This window comes from Pseudopipra pipra, chromosome 7, assembly GCF_036250125.1.
Source record: "Pseudopipra pipra isolate bDixPip1 chromosome 7, bDixPip1.hap1, whole genome shotgun sequence".
NCBI classification, from domain to species: Eukaryota; Metazoa; Chordata; class Aves; order Passeriformes; family Pipridae; genus Pseudopipra; species Pseudopipra pipra.
In genome coordinates this window covers 18,473,862-18,490,646 of record NC_087555.1, presented here as the reverse complement: position 1 = coordinate 18,490,646, position 16,785 = coordinate 18,473,862, and the positions used below count along the sequence as shown (strand labels likewise).

Genomic DNA, 16,785 nt, shown 5'->3' with positions numbered 1-16,785 from the left:
AATAAATATTCATTTAGCAACAAAAGCATCTCAGAGTACGTTTAGAAATGTCTGTCCCTCATTAGTTATCAGGGAAAATGAGCTAAATTCAAAACAATAAGAAAAAATGTGAACAGCCTGGTTTAAAAGTAGCAAGTTAGGGAGCTGCAAGCTCTGTAGGAAGTTAGGAAAGAAGAAGCAAATTTACAAATATGAAATACTTACTATTTTTTAATTAAAATCGTGTTTTATTTGAATTGGCAGGAATGAAAAGTATTATCCTTTTACTATTTTATTGGATAATAATGCCCATTAACTCGATGTTTGTATGTTATTGACGGATTATTCCCATTGCATTATGGAATTTATGTGAAAAACAGGGTGTGTTGACCTGTCTTGTTCATATCAATAATTTGATTCCAAATGCCTCTGTATGTTTTCAATCAGTACAATTACTGACACCGTGTCTAAAGAATGCTGAATTAACTGATTAACTAATACAATTATGAGATTCATTTCATGTTAGTTGAAAGTGTGAGACCACAATTGGATTTCAGTATAAAAGAAAAATAAAACCTCTTACCCTACACAGCTTGAGAGACTTGGATGAGACAGTTTAGGTAGCATGGTTCAACACATCAGCACCCTCCACTTTGACAAGCTTTTTGTAGACATCATAGGAAATAGAAGTTTTAAGGAAGATAAGAAGGTTGTTTTGTGGATATTTGTCAAGAGCAGAATGCTTGTCTTTTCCACTGACACACAAATATGTAAATTAAACAGAAGTGCTTGAATTTTTTTTGTTTATGACAGAAGACTTAAAGCTGTTAAGTAGAGAAATACTTGGCTGAAAGAAGAATGTTTGTGCTTTTTGTGAAATGTGTTCTGGTCTAGCCATCAGTTTTGGGTTTCTTTCCTCTGTTTACTTTCATATACTACAGAAACAACCATTTACGTTTTTTAGGAAATATATTCTATGTAGATGGAAAACATTGATCTAGATAATTAAAAATCTCCTTCTGTGAAGTAGAACACCAGAATGTGTTGCACTGGATATTGTTGGACTATTCCTTCTCAATTTCATTTTTAGCAAAAATTTATTTCTGAAAAGGATGACAGGAAGAAGCATGAGGAGTAGATAGGGAAGCTGGAAGCTGAAGCTGATGTGCTGCACTCCTTCAATGTTTTTTTCATTGATGTACTTTCACACAATGCACTATCCTGAACTTGGAGAATAAGGAGTGTGGAATCACCAGAAGAGGCACAAAATGGATTTAAATTAACTTCTCTAGCCCACTTGGCAGAGGCTTTACATTGTTGCTGACCTCCCCAGGGTATTCAGGAGGTAGCCTTAAACTGCTCTAGCCCTATCTCATTTTGATGACTTTTCATTTCTGTGTTAAAATCATTATAAAATTCTCAGTGTGAATTTGTGGACACTAGACTTCCAGGATTTGAGTTGCAGCATTCAGCAGTGTTTTCAGTTGCTTATTCTCATCGCTTCTGGAAGATGTGAGTAGATACTGTTGTCCCCATTTTACTGATGGAGAGATTGAAACACTCAGAGGTGGAATGACTAGCAGGGGTTGCACAATACATAAACTGCTGTCACCCAGGAGGCTGTGGTCCTCTTGCCTCACTTGGTGGTGTTTTGCCTACACTGAAGTCAAGAGTTTTACCACTAATTTTAATAGGTTCACAATTTCCCACTATAATTCACACTCCATCCAGGTTTTGGTACCCATGTGTTTGACATGAAAACACTTAATTTAAAATTTCACTGCCTGGTCCTCAGAGGGCAATTCCAGCACCTGGATGTAACTGAAGCCTAGAAGAGCCCGTCCGACCCTGTTTGTCTAGAGGGAGTGCCTTCTGGGAGACTTGGAGGTGGGAAATGCTTACCAAGATTACAGAGGTATCTGGAAACAAGTGAATTAAATTCATCAGAAGCTCATTAGTCTTTAACTTCATTTCATTTTGCTTGTGTATCTATAACATGGGTGAGACACAGGTCTTAAAAACTGGTAACCTTACTGTCTAATATTTATTGTACTTTTAAATCTTCATCATTATAGTTTATTTCTCAAGAAGTAAATAATTTCAGGTAAACATACTGTTAAAGCAATGAATACTAAGAAAACAGTAACTTGAATGAGAGACAATGAAAAAAAGTGGTTTATTCTTTTGTAGGGTAAAAAAATGCCACAGCAGACAAACCCATGACAACGTTGGTTTAAGATTCTTTATGACAACTGTAGTCACACCTCTATCAGAATATCAGGAATGCTCACAGCAGAGTTAGCATTTTCTGACATTTTATTCAACACATGCAGTGTAGTTATAGCAGCTGTTTCATTGTAGCAGGGAAGCAGAAAAATGACAGGAAAATAAGACATCATTAGCCATGTTCTGAGGGGTTTTTTTGCACTGGTCATAGTCTGTTTCAATATTCCTTTTGCCTTTGACATTCACAGTGAAGTATGATTTTTGGTAATGGCTGAATCATTTTGTGTTTAATGGACAGACATTTGTAGTTCGTCAAGGAAACATTGTAGAAGTGTTAATAATGCAATTTCAATTTAACTTTCTAAAATAATTTTGCTACACTGAATATTTGAGAATTTAAAGGGACGCATTTTCCTGTTTATGCTATTAAAACATGTAGATACCTAAAGAAAAGCAATTTTAGAATGTATTTTAAAATACAGCGTAGTCTTCACATTGTATTACATTTAAAGAATATAGATTTTAAAACAATCATCATTATTCTGAGTATTTTGATAGTAGCCCATTTTCTGACAGTATTCAAAGCATTTTACAAAGGTAGAAATGATTAGTATCCCTCTGTCCAAAAAGGGGGAAATGAAACACACTGTGATTACGTGATTTGTGTAAGGTCACACAGTCAGAAAAACAGAATGGAAGTGAGCTGTCTTAACCACTGGTCCTGACAATTTCTACTAGGCTATTTTGCTTGGTTTAGTTAGTTTGTAGTTAGTTAGATATATGGGTATTTAGATTATGGGTGCTGTAGCTTTATGAAACTCAGAAGACGTTTAAAATGTGACTACTTTCTTTCCCTAATTTTGCAAACATCCTGTGACTGTGTGTTCCTGTGTTCATACCTTGCCCTTCTTCCCACTTTTGCCATTTACAGATGTTTCTTAAGAAACTATAGTGGTTGTCTTCTGTGAGCATGGGTGGCTTGAAGATGCTTTGGTAGTACAATTTTAGACTATGTAGGCTGGCTACAGATACTTTTAGAACAAGTTATCTTTTTGGGTAATTTGTCCTTTGTTAGTGGTGAAGTGTTGCTAAGTCACCTACAGACCTGGCATGAGGTCAGTCATTAGCAGTTTTGGACTTTTCCAGTTAGGAGATGTGAGGAGGCACTTTGCTCTTTGGCTGCCAGTGCTGTCTTGTGGAGAGTGCTAGGGAGCACCAGGCTGCTCCCCACATTTGTGAGAGAGAGTGAAGATGAGAATGAATTGTTTACACCATGGTAGTAGTGAAAGTTGCGTTTCCACTTCCACTTTTGTTGTCTCCTGAAGGAGTGTGGTGAGGTCTCCCTGTAGATATGACTGTGATCTGGGTTGGACAGAGCTCAGTCCTGGTGATGTGTTCCAGCCATCAAAAGTCCCCATGACAGGGAGTATGTGCCAGGGTGTCTTATGGACTGTGCACCCTGGGGTGTTGCTTAGAGGTCATAAGTTGTTTTCTGATGACAAGCAGTGGTCAGTGTATCAGCATGTTCTACACAGGGCTACTCCAGAGATCCAGTGTACATTAACAGAGCACAGAAATTCCTACAATATTGGCTACATTTTCCTTCAAATTTTGACAAAAATGTGTTTCAAAGGACCTTTTTGTGAGAGGATCTTTGGTCAGCTGCTTCTCTGTTGTTTTTCAGCAAGCTGCATTCAGTAAGTGTATTGCTTTACCTGTAATATCCTAGCAGAGGTTGATGCAGTCTGCACAGATACTCTTTCACTGCAGCTGGAAATATGACCAATGGAGTTGCCTTTAGGATACTCTATCCAAGACTGCTTTCCACCTGAAAATGCACTCTAACTATAGCTGCACTCCAGCTATGATACTGTATGCTGCTACTTTATCCCTGCTATATGGTTATTCTGTAGTGCTGGAAATACTGATTTGTATTGGAAAAAAGCCAACTCTGCAAAGGCTCCACATCTTTGGAATTCTTATCTATGTATTTGGTCTGAAGTAGCTCAGGTAGTTGACATTACGAAAAAATGGAGAAAATGATAAGAGTAGAAGGGGGAGGTGTTGTGTGGGAGGGCTGTGGGGACTTTGGCTGTCAGCTGTATCTTACTGACTGGCTATATTTTTGCCAAAATTATGGGAATGGTTTTATGGTATATTTTATTTCCTCCCCTGTGAACCAGAGAGGGCACTGGAAGCCTGTTGGGAGATGTATACAAGGATATTCAAACATGTCAGTCAAAATATCAGTCATCAGGAATCATTTGGAACTACTAAGAGCTAAAATGCTCTACTTCCTGAACTAGACTTGAGAGACTCAAATGGCATGGGCCTGACTCAAAACTCATTGAGTCGATTAGGGACTTCCCAGTGATTTCAGTGGAATTTGGATTAGACCCTAAATCACCAAGAGCAGTAAATACTGAGGATGTAAAACAAACAGACCTCTCAGTGATGTGACTGTTGCTGCTGACACCTTTTGACTTGTGTGGCTTTTGTCCTTTGTTTCTTCTGGATCCCCTGCCAGCCAGCAGGAAAACAGATGTCACTTGCAATTCTTTTCAGTGCCCCAAATGAAAATAAAGGGATCAACAGTAGTGCACAGGTTTATCTGATCACCCTGGTAACCTCACATGCGATGGTTAACTCCAATCAATACCGAAACTTGTTCTCTGTTCAGAGATGAGCTACACTGAGGTCATGGGAAAAACATGATTCATTGACTTTTGTTTTATTTTGTCTTAGTTCTACGCAAAACACATTTCCTACGTTAGTATTTCAGAGTAGTAAATTAGGTCGCCTCAATCCTTTCATTTTAGAGATCCAAATTGCTGTAGATCTAAAGCATTCATTCATATATAAAGGCTCAGAAACATCCCTTTGCAGCTATTTAACAAGAGGAATAGAAAAATCTACAAGAGATGTTCTTGGATTTTATTTAGCAGATTCAAATAACTTGACAAATACAGAGCTCATGTTAGGTCTCTATTATTGTATTTTTCATTATGTTATTTATTTGTTTGCACATGGCTTGCTCAGTGATGTAAGAAACACAAAAATAAAGGTAGGCCTTGCCCTGTAGTTAGAAATATAAGGCCTATTTCTCCAGAGATTAGATGTGTGCATAAAATTATACACATGAATAGTCCTATTTAAGTCTATAGTATTGCTCTCATGCATAAATATTTGAATCTTCAAAGGAATGGAGGCTAAAATTATTACTTTCTCTGCTTCACCCCAATTTAAATAGGGAGTTTTGTGATTGTCTTTGTGAAGGGTTTGTTTGAATGGCCCAAATGTGAATCCATAAATGTGCAGATAGGGAGCTTGTTAATGCTGAAAGCCTTTTTATCACAATTTCTCATAATAATTTTGTGCTTTTTCCCTACCAACACCTGCAGTTTTTCCTTCTTTACCTTCCAGATCCATACGTCCTCCTCCCCTACAGGGAGGATCAGTAGGTCATAGTAAAGTGTTTGAGTGTACACTAGTTGGAAAAAGGCGTGAAGTAGCTAAAGCTCAAGATGGTATTGCTGTGTTGCTTTATCTCACACTGGAGGAGAGCTAAGAGGAGGTACACTGGTCATTCCTGTGGCCAGGAGAAGAGTAATAATTTGTAAACTGTTCTAATTGGCTTGCTTATTTGAGCTCTTTGCATGATAACTTTTCCTTTATTCGGAAGTCCTGAAAAATGTGATCATCAAGGAGCTCTGTGACACAGGTATATACTTTAATCACATTAATTCTTCAAAGATACCAGGATGTTTTGTGACACTCCGCTCACTCTCTGCTGTTTTATAGGGAGAGTTACCTTTTTTTTTCCTAAGTGCTTTCTAAGCATCCCTTAATGGGAGATCCAAGATTGTAAAAATTCACAAAACATTTCTTGCTTGATCTTCAGCCAAGCTGTGACAGTTGTTCTCAGATACTGTCCCTTACAGAATCCATATCTGTTCTGACAGGAAGTTGTTGCTGGAACACTGTATCTCCTATTAACTAGTTGATATTACATTTCCCTGGCTTTGAAGCATGACTTGCCTTTCTATAGTAAACTCAGTCCAAGCCCCATGTTTCCATTTGTTGTGTTTCAGCTCAAATAGTGCAACCAGGGTTCACTGCAGCAGCTTTGAAAGGCTGTAACTTTGGGGGACTCTTTGCTGGGCACGTCTTTTGGGTGGTAATGACGTTGTTCCTCAGTAGGAGTGACTGCCTTGCTCTCTGGTGTCCGGGCTCACTAATTGGGGAGCTCTATTACTGATTGTCTCTTTAAGCACCACCCTGTGCTTGAACTTATTTTAGACTTGTAAAGCTGTTCTCAAAAATTCCATGGTACCATGTAATGAGGCTAAAAGCTGCTTCAGGAAAGCATCCTGTCCATCCCCGAGCCACAGTGTTACTCCTGACAGATTCCTTATGTATCCTCCCTAGCCTCCGAAGATGGAGGAACCAGACCTTCCTGGCAATCTGTGCCAATATTCACTGTACACAGTGCTAGAAAAGCTTCACTGATGCCTAAACTGAATCTTTCTTACAGCAATTTAAATTATTTCCTGATCTCTGCACAAAGGACTAGGTCACTTCTTTCTTATTTTCAAAGGCCTTTTAAATCCAAAGACTTTTTTTTTCACACTTCTGCTCAGACTTGTCATTTCCTTAGCTGAACAACTTTGATTATTTATGTTGTGCTTTCTGATTATTTTTGATGCTTTCCGCTAAAATCTGTCCAGCTGGTTTAGATGCTTTTGAAGTAAAGTGGGCAAATGAGATACGGTGCTTTAGTTTAGGTCTTATCTAGGCTGACTAAAGCAGAACAGCATTATGTATCTAATGTGTTACTACATCCCATTGCTGCTTTCACACAAGTATAGCATTGGTTATTCAGTTGTGTTTAATATTTAAATATTTAAAATATTATAAACCTTATTTCTTTTTCTGTGGAACTGCACTAAGACACTTGTTCTTCATCCTGTCCTTATGTAGCTGATTCTGCCTGCTTCAGAAAGGTAGTCAGCACTGCAGTGCATAAAAGCATCATTTTTTTTAGGCCAATGTTACAACTGTTTCAAATTGTAAACTTATTCTGCAATGTACATGCAGTCCCTCCCATTCTGAAGTCTCCTGCAGGATCAATAAGCATACATTCTGCTTCATCCCATGTTAATATTTAATATAATCAGATGTGATATATTCCTGAAAATGCTTCTCAGAACAGACCTCTGGTATGACTGGCAGTTTGACTTTGCTTCACTAGTAATAACTGCTTTCAAAATACACTTTTCCAACTGGCTTTGCACCTATTTTGTAAGAATTTAATCTGCCTGTTGCAGAAGAGAATATCAGATGAGACAGTGCCAAAGTCTTACTAAAGGATTGAAAATCTACTGTTTCTTCTCTAATCTATCAATGTTGCTACCCAGTCATGGAAAGAAAATTAGATCAGTGTAGCATGATTTGTTCTTGGTTAATATATGTCACGTATGACTCATCTCCCTGTTCTTTTCCAGGTGCTTACAAATGGACTTTTTCTAGGAAGAAATATTAAGCTGACATGTCTATATTTTTTAAGATCCTCCTTTTCCCGTATTTTTGTCTTCTGCTGCCTTCCTTAGTCCCGAGAGTTGTCAGAGGCGGCTGCTGACGGTTCGGAGATGGCTGCTGACGCTTCCAAGATGGTTGCAGCCCTCTTTTAAGTTTCTTCAAGCTCTTCAAGTTTCCTGCATGAAATTCTACAAACACAGCCAAACTGAAAATAGCTAATTTATGTTTTCTTATCCTTTTTTTTTTTTCCCAGGCTGATATTTTATTCTTGTCACTCTACTACTTAGGAGATTAGCCATCTGTCTGCCACTGATCTTTCTAATGAACACTGATAAAAAATAAATCACCTGTTTCTGACCTTCTTGAATTGTCTGTCAATAGATTTCCCTCTTTTGAACAGTAGTTCAACACTTTTTATTTTCTTTGTTTTACTATGATGTATTTGTGAAATACTTTTTTATCTCTTAACATTTCTTGGCAGATCTGTCTCATTTTATACCTTTGCTTTTCTAATTCTGTCCTTTGTTGTTCAATGTGTGTTTTATACTTGCCTTCTGTAGACCCCCTGCTTTCTCCTTTCTGTACATTTCCTTCTTGTGTGTCAGTGAAGAGCTCTTTCTTTAGCTGAATCTTTACTACACCTCCTGGTTAGTTCTGTGCTAGTATATATTGTATGTATGATTGGTACTGCTTAAGTTACTACCAGCTCTCATTGACTCCTTTTACCTTACACTTGGTCCCTCATGACCCACTCCAGGAATTTAGCTATCAGTACTTTTTGGAAACTTTTCTTCCTAGTCCATTGTTTGTACTTTGATGTTCTTTCTTCCTTCTGTAAAGTTCTGACTCCGGATCATTTCATGATCACCTTCACCCAGGTTATGTTCTGTCTTTGCAGCTGATGCTTCTGTATTGGTCAGGATCAAATGTAGGTGAACAAGCCTTCCTGCTGCTTTCTGCAGATTCCTGTGCTGTGTCTTAGCTTTCACCTTGTTTTTTTTCTGTGCTTTTGAGTTGAATCAGATTTCTTCTAAATGCTGCCATTTATTTTGTTCTGATTAGGTTGGGAGATTTATTGACAAATCTTCATCCATATTCAATTTTTTCATCTATTACTTTTATGCATTTTTTGAAGCTTAATTGAAACTCCAAAGAACAAAAATGTGCATTTGTTTTCACTAGTCTATTGCTGTAAAAATCTCCTATATTTTTCATCTTACACATTTTATCTCTCCTGTAAGTATATTCCTAACTAGAATTAAAATCTGAAAGTTAGATTGAGTATATTGTACCTGTTTGAAATTGCATTTCAGTGGTTTTCTTTTCATTAGAGGCATCTTTCAAAAGATTCTTGCTATTCTTTGCATGCTTTAACTGCAAATGTAGACTGTCTAAACCAGGATCTGCACAGTTCCAGAAACCAAGAAATATTGGAGGATGTGCTACCGCCGTTCTGGTTGAACTTAAATTAGTCTATGAAAAATTGTGGACTTATTAATGAGAAAAATCAGGAATCCCATTTTAATTGTATTGATTTGCCTTTTCAGAGACTTCTTGTAAGGTATGGGTAGAAACAAAAAACGTTTTGCATTGGTTTCCGTGTGCAGGCCGCTCTGTTAAGTTTACTGATTTCTGTCGTGTGCTTCCCTCATTTTCCCCTTCCCAGCTGGCTTGTAGTCTCTTGGTGCATTCTTAGCTCTTAGTGCTATTTGATTACTACAAGGACTTTGTCACATCATTAAAATCCTGTGGGAGGTAATGAACAGATGCCCAGCTTAAAGAAACTGATACCTGGCAACCCAGAAGTACAGAGCACTTGTTTCACCTTACTTCTGACCGGGTTGTCCTGTCTTTGCTGTACAGATATAGGGGAGCCATGGCTGCCATGGGCCAAAGTGCAAAGTGTTGCCCTTGTGGGAGACTTCTGTGTTGGGTATGATCTGTCCTGTTGGCAAGCCCAGAACACCAGCCAAATTCAGCCCTTTTGTCGTGTCTTCTGACATTTCACACTAGAAGTGAATTTGGTCCATGCTCTTAACTACCAGTCCCAGCAAAATGTCTTCCCATCGTTCTGAGGTGGCTACTGAAGTTCAGTTTTGTTCTCCTTTTGTCTCCATTTCTACTGTCCTTTAACCCTCTGCTTTCGTTTTTCCTCTATGTTATGCCATGTCCTTCCTGTCTCCCCTTTCTTTTCACATGTTTATGTGCCTATTTTCCCATTTCTCTCATCCTCTTCTCTGCTTTTCCCCTGTAGAGCCCTGATAGTCTTCCCTTTCACTCTTCCCTTTGCAGAACCAAGCCACTTGCTTTGTTCTTTTCTCTTTCCCTCACCAGCCTCTTTGTGAAGGTCCTTACCTGGGTCTCTGCGAGTGGCCTGCGTGCCTCTGCATCTCAGAGAGTGGCAATAAAAGGGTTGCCAGCTCAGCCTGGTGATAGTTTAGAAAACATAGATAGCGGAAGCAGAGCTTTATCTCCATTCCTGTTTCTTGTGCTATGCTGTAAGGAAGAAGAGAGATGAATAGAAAAAGGTGCTAAAGGAGGAGAGAGTTTCCATGGTGGAGGGCTGGATGGCAGAGCAGATGCTTGTGGAGGAATGCCGTTGTGCCTACTGCAGGTGGAGAGCAGGAGGAAGAGCTAGCTATGCCTGCATAGGCTCAGATCTGGTGTAAGATTTGGCCCTTGCACAATTCATTACTACTTCAGGAAGTTTAGCATGCATTTTTTATCCATCTTCACCTGTCATATCACTGTTTTAATTTGCTGAGCCTCAAGAACCAAGTTTGTCTTTAGGATGTCTTCAAAGAGCTTTTTCTATTCGTATATCCTGGGCAGAGCTTGGACCTACACGTCATTTTTGGTTATTACAGCTTTTTTGTTCAGTTTTTTACTTTAGCCTTTTATTTATTTTACTGGTCAACCTTTAAAAAATTATTTAATTTCATTTTATTTTTCAGACACCTCTTATTGAACCTCACATCCCACATCGTCCTACTAAAACCATTACACAGGTAATAGGATATAGATGTGCTGTAGAGCCAGGCCATTAGACAAATGGAAATAACTATTTCCAACAGTGTGATAGGAGTCAACTGAAGTGATGCTTTCTGTTAGATGTGATAAGTATGTGAGACTTAAAATCCCCTTTTGCTCTGCAAAAGTAAGCATCTGTGCAAGGACTTTTAATTCAGGGAAAAGAGAACTTGTGTTTTGTTTTGCAGAAGGCAGTACAGAGATTCCAGAAAGTTTAAAATCTGTACGTCTTAATCCTTTTTTTTTCTCCATGATCACCAAGGTTCCTTCAGAAAAGATCCTCAGAGCTGGAAAGATTTTGCGGAATACAATTCTGTCCCGAGCCCCTCACATGATAAGAGATCGCAAATACCATCTGAAGACTTACAGGTGTGTGAGCTGATTGTAGAGAGGTCTCTGAATTCTATGCCTGCCATCCTCTGGTTTGTGATTTATGCCTTACCATACTTGCAGGTCTCAAAAGGTCTGAAATTATTCTGTGATGCTATTTGAGTCTGGATGTTATGCAGTCTTTAATGGGCCTGGTAAATCCTTTCTGAAGTAATTTGGCTGGAAATTGGGTCCGTGATTGTGAACAGAGTATTCAAACACAAAAACTCTTCCAAAGTTAATAGCATAGTTAGCTGGAATATTCTGTGTAATGCCAAGTTAAAATGCAGATTCCGTTCTCTTCATCTATCAGTAAGAGATAATAGAAAAGCTCATTAATATATTATGTTACTGTACTGATTGCTACAGCAGTGTTGCTCAGTGTGGAGTTCTGAAAATTCACCTGGTGAGAAACATTCCGTATGTAGATTTTCTGCTCTATTTAATTTTTTTTTCAGTGTGTTGCCAGGATTTCTTATCCTCCTGCTGGTGGCAGCACAGTCTTGCTGAAGTGGGATGATAATGGCACTTATAGAATAGAAATGTGACTGCAAGATGTCAGAATCCATCTACTGTTGGCTTAAGAAATAATCAATTTGTTTTAGTGTCAAACATTTAAATCAAATACCTAATGCATTATTCGGAGTATATTTAAGTAAAAATTGGTTTAAAATCTCTGGGTGTATCTTTTTCTAAATAGTAAATCAATATGTTGCTGATCTGCTTTTGAAATAAGTGCATTGATTTTCCATATTTCAGTCCAAAATGTATTTAATATGCAGAGGTATTTGGAGCTTGTGAGTTGATCTGAGAATAGATCACAATATAACACTGTTGATTGTTCTGCAAGAACAAAAGAGTCTATATGATAAATGAAGACCAATGCTGGCCCAAATAACTGCACAGTTTTCTCTTATACATAACTGGGAAAACTCTTACTGTTCTGCTGAGCCAGGGAATGTTATGACAAAGAATTTTACTAAGTGATCATGTAGCTTTTTGGGTTTTTTTCCCCTTCTTTGGATGTTCTCCAGAACTTGAGGCCTACAGTTGTCTGCCTCTGGGTCAGTCAGGAGATGCAAGGTGACCAGCACCTGGCATGAGAGAGCCTCAGGAACACTGTAGACCTACAGACCAATTTGCCTAAGTTTATAAAGAGTTCTTGGCAGTCACTGTGTGCGATCTCTCTCTTGGCTGTCTCCCTTTTAATTTCTTTCTATTTATTTGTCCTTCAGGCAATGCTGTGTGGGGACAGAACTAGTTGACTGGATGATGCAGCAAAGTCCTTGTGTCCATTTAAGAACCCAGGCTGTTGGCATGTGGCAAGTATTGCTGGAAGAAGGTGTTCTTAACCATGGTAAGATAAAGAAAATCAGCATCTTGACTAACATATGGACAGTGTGTGACATCAGTGCCTCTGTAGTGCTCTTTCATGAAAAAGAAAGGGATCATGACCCCAAAAGAAATGCTGCAGAGCGGGCTGCTCATTCATAAATGTAACACACAGACATTATTATTTGAATCTTGCTACCAGTATACCTTTTAAACTTATGAGCATATTGAAAAGTAAATGAACAATTTATAATGTTAACTCTAATTATACATAGGAGTACACTGGCTTGTGCTTATATCGCAAGAGCTGGATAGCATTCAGGCCAAAATCAAGAGATGTATTACCATACATAAAACTGATCTTCATCAAAGACTTGCAGTTTTTAAAAGTTAACGTGAGCATTTGTGTTTGCTCATATCCATAAATCTGGAGTGGTTTTCAGTGGTTTTGGAATGGTTCCTAAATTCAGCACTCCAGATATTCCAGTGCAGACATATGGGATTTTATGTTAGCTTTCTGACTGCATTCTACATTGACTTTCAGTTTCCATTTGGCAGGATTTACTTGGTAACAGGATATTATAGCCCTCAAAAGGGTAGCTTTCTAAAGCAATATTCATATTTGAAGCTTTGCACATACATTTTTATTAAATTCAGAAGAGCAGCTCTATTACAGTACACTTCCATTTATCCTCTGTTGTGCTTCTCATATCCCAGTGAGAAATTTCCACACTGAGGGGACAGACTGTTTCCATTGCTCCCAACACATATATATGGAAGCCTTTTGGAAAGTATTTGTAGCACACAATTTAGAAGTGTACTCTTCAAGCTGCATAATTTGGACATATGTGACAAATAAGGGTGTTTCATACTCTCACAGTTTCTTTGTAGCTTTCTTTCCCTTCTTAACTAATATATCTGTGGCATGATACTACAAAGATTTCTACAAAGTTAACTTTGATGAGGAGTGCTTAGTATTTGATATATTTTGTTGTTTTCAGTGGATCAGGAACACCACTTTCAAGACAAATACTTATTTTATCGATTTTTGGATGATGAACGTGAAGATGCCCCTTTGCCAACTGAGGAAGAGAAAAAGGAGTGTGATGAAGAGCTACAGGACACTATGCTGCTTCTGTCTCAGATTGGGCCAGATGCTCATATGAGGATGATTCTCAGAAAACCGTAAGCAGATTAATGAGTTAATATTACAGGCCTTTCTTGTGATACTGAAACAAGAGAAACTTATGTTTATTATCAGGCATCCTTTGGCCAGTTATTTCACTTCAGTGCCGGTTTCTCCAACCTCTGAAGTTTTTACATCCATGTTAAGTCATTTCTAGTCCTCATTAATACTTACAAGTTGAACTGTGTGTTGAGAATAACCATGAAAGCCGTGAATGCCATCACACTCACCTGGAGGAAAATGCTGCATTATGAGGTTTTTATTTCATTTCTGAGTCTCCCCTAAAGTAAGTTTCAGGTAGTAGCAGGGTCCTACTCTGGTAACACTTTGTGTGTAGAAGTGTCATTCAATTAACTAATGCTGCTTTCAGTTACTTTGAGTGAGTAGAGTGGTAGGATGGCAGCACAGCAGGTGCCTTTCAGTTACAGTTGTCAGTGGCAGCCATTAGTTAGATTCAGCCTTAGTAGAACTTTATTGAATCAAGATAGGCTGGACTTTGCCTGTTGTAGTTTGCCAGGAAGGTGTGAAATGTGGCTCTGTGAGTTTATTTATCAATTCTTATTTTTATAGAATCAGTACTTTAAAAAGAAAAAGCTTTCTGTACCTAGGCCACAGAGGATGTCTGCCTAACCTTTTGATAGCTACCAGATCACGTCCCCTCACTCCTTGGTTGGCTAACCATCCTTTCAGCAATGCACTCTGGTCGCACTGAAAACTGTGTCAAAGGCTTTTTTTATAGGCAGCTTTATAGTGACTTCAAAGCAACTAGTGTAAACTCTGTTTGACTCTCCATTGAAGACAACCTCTTCATTAAGCAGGTAGTGTTTAGTGGCCAATGAATATTTTCTGTGGCCACTAAACATATTTTACTGCTAATTAAGCACACTGAGAATAAGGAATTACTTCAGCTCACCTTCACTGAAGATTTACTTGTAAGGGTCAGTTCAAGACAGGTAAAGCACACAAAGCTGGATCCTGCTCCTTTGAGGCCATTGGCAAAGTTTGTCTTTGCTGTGGGATAGGGTTGGGCCCTGCCAACAGTGTGAGAACATTTTTCATACTAAAAATGTTTTCAATCACCTAACACAAGTATTTGCTCCTGTTCTGTTTCCATCTGTGTCCTTTCCCTGCTCCATTCTTTTCCATGTGTTATGTTTAGATTGTTAAGCTCATTTAGACAGCGCTTTTCTAAAAAATTACTAAAAGCACTGAATTTCAAAAAGTACCATCAGACACTTGTGTTTATAAAAAAAGGTAATACTGCCATGGAACAATAGTTTTAAGGTAAATATTTGCTTTCCTCTGTTTGTTAGAGGTCTAGTCAACACAAACAAAGGGGCGGTCACTCCCTGTCACACAAAATACACAGGCAAACCAGACTGGGAATATGGTGCTTCCATTACCCTTACGATATTGTGGAATTGAGATCTTCTCTCCTCACAGACATGTCCTGTGTGTTCTTCACTGAGGAGCAAAAGTGGGCTTGTGCACCCCTGAGCAGACACCTGTCATTAGGAGGCTGAGCAGTGCTGTGTGTGCTCTGACCCTGCTCCTCTGCACTATCTCCTTTGCCTCCAGCTGACTGAGCAGGTTGCTCTTGGAGAATTTCTCCTTAGCCTATCATGGTTTTTGGCTGCCTACTACATTTGCTTTCCATCATGACTTTCAGAACAGCAAGTGTAAGTTTACCCTGGCAGGATCAATGTTTATTATCATCTGGACTCCTTGCAGAGAGCTGAAGGGCTGGAAAGATGCTCTGGAAAGTATTGCTCTTCTCTCTGTGTCGTCACTTGCACAGCATCACCTGGGAGAATACTAATAGGAGATTTTTCATGCAATATAGTGAGAGGAAAGAGGTTTTCTCAAGACTGACATTTATCTGACATCTTTCCCTATCCCTGAAAGTGCTTAGTTTGGCTGCCCTTTGTTCATGGAAGTAAGCTTGTACTGCCAGACACTGTATTAACTACTGCTCTAGTATTCAGTTTACATACGTTATGATTTTGTTAGTTGAAAATCCACCCTGGGCTGAGCTGCAGCAAAGCTGTTAAAATCTCCATGAATCCTCACAGTCCTGCTAGTTTTGGCTTGCCACTGCTACAGCTGCCAAGAGTTCAAAGGAATTGTCAGAGCTTCAGAGATGCTGGCTCGAGCTGACCTGAGCAGGACCCACAATTTTCAAACCAACACAGCTGCATTTTGTAACAGTAACCATTTCCAGAGAGGTTGCAGAACTCAGATAATTACCCTGAAAGAAATAAGACAATATTCTTTGATGAGAAGATTACTTAGAGAATTTGATTGTATAATGAAGCTGTTGCTTTGAAAGGTACTTTCTATTGTTCGAAATCTGAAAATCTCTAGCAAAAAGTGTCACTTGTTTTGACAGCCGACTTAAAAAATTCTCTGTTTATTACATTAACTGCAGCATTTTAACTGTCAAACTGTGAAAGAATGTTCTATAGTTTAAAAAACAGAATAGAGCTCAGGGAAATTTTTGGCAGGCTCTTGTTGCTATTGGTTTTTTTTTTTCCTTTGGAAACACATATACTGAATGTGAAAATAGCTTTTTGTGAAGTCACAAACACAGCTCTCTGCTCCTTGTAATGGCTGGAGCACAGGTGCAGACCTTGCACAAGCCCCTGGAAAAATTATTGTGGAATTAACGCAACTCTTTGTTACGAGTGTTTCCACCCTTCAGTAAGAAAATACATCCTGATGGTAAACTCTAATTAAATATTATGCTATAATACAAAGTTAAACACAATAATAACAGGAGTCTTTAAAGGAAGAATGATATTCATCAGACAACAGTATTTAACTCAGATGATGTTATGGATTATATTCTTTTTTTAATGCCCTAGCCTACAGTAAGTTAGCAGTGTGACTGAAATAATAAACATGTGTTTTATATTCTTGGTGACTTCACTCAGCACATTTTTTCTCAGTACAGAATGTTTGATTCTACATGTGATCAGTAATCAAATTTTAGTGCCATTTGCAGAAGTAAATGCAACGGGATGCTAGAGAGAGGAAGTGAAAACAAATTGAAACATGTTAAACATGACAAAATACATATATAACAATTTAGTTAGTGCTAAGAACATATATTCTTAAGCAAGATA

At 38.4% G+C, this 16,785-nt stretch overlaps 1 protein-coding gene across 5 annotated transcripts in view; it reads left to right on the top strand.

Moving 5' to 3' along the window:
- RAPGEF4 (Rap guanine nucleotide exchange factor 4) overlaps window positions 1-16,785 on the top strand; it is a 151,837-nt gene that overhangs the window by 84,385 nt on the left and 50,667 nt on the right. For 4 of the 5 annotated variants that reach the window (XR_010431937.1, XM_064660822.1, XM_064660821.1 and 1 more), the window contains 4 exons: window positions 10,698-10,751; window positions 11,036-11,142; window positions 12,378-12,499; window positions 13,476-13,659. Coding sequence is in view for 4 of the 5 variants with exons in the window: in XM_064660822.1 (XP_064516892.1) it covers window positions 10,698-10,751; window positions 11,036-11,142; window positions 12,378-12,499; window positions 13,476-13,659 (467 nt within the window). In the remaining variant the exon portion in view is untranslated. The remainder of the gene's footprint in view (window positions 1-10,697; window positions 10,752-11,035; window positions 11,143-12,377; window positions 12,500-13,475; window positions 13,660-16,785) is intronic. The other variant, XM_064660823.1, reaches the window with a different exon arrangement.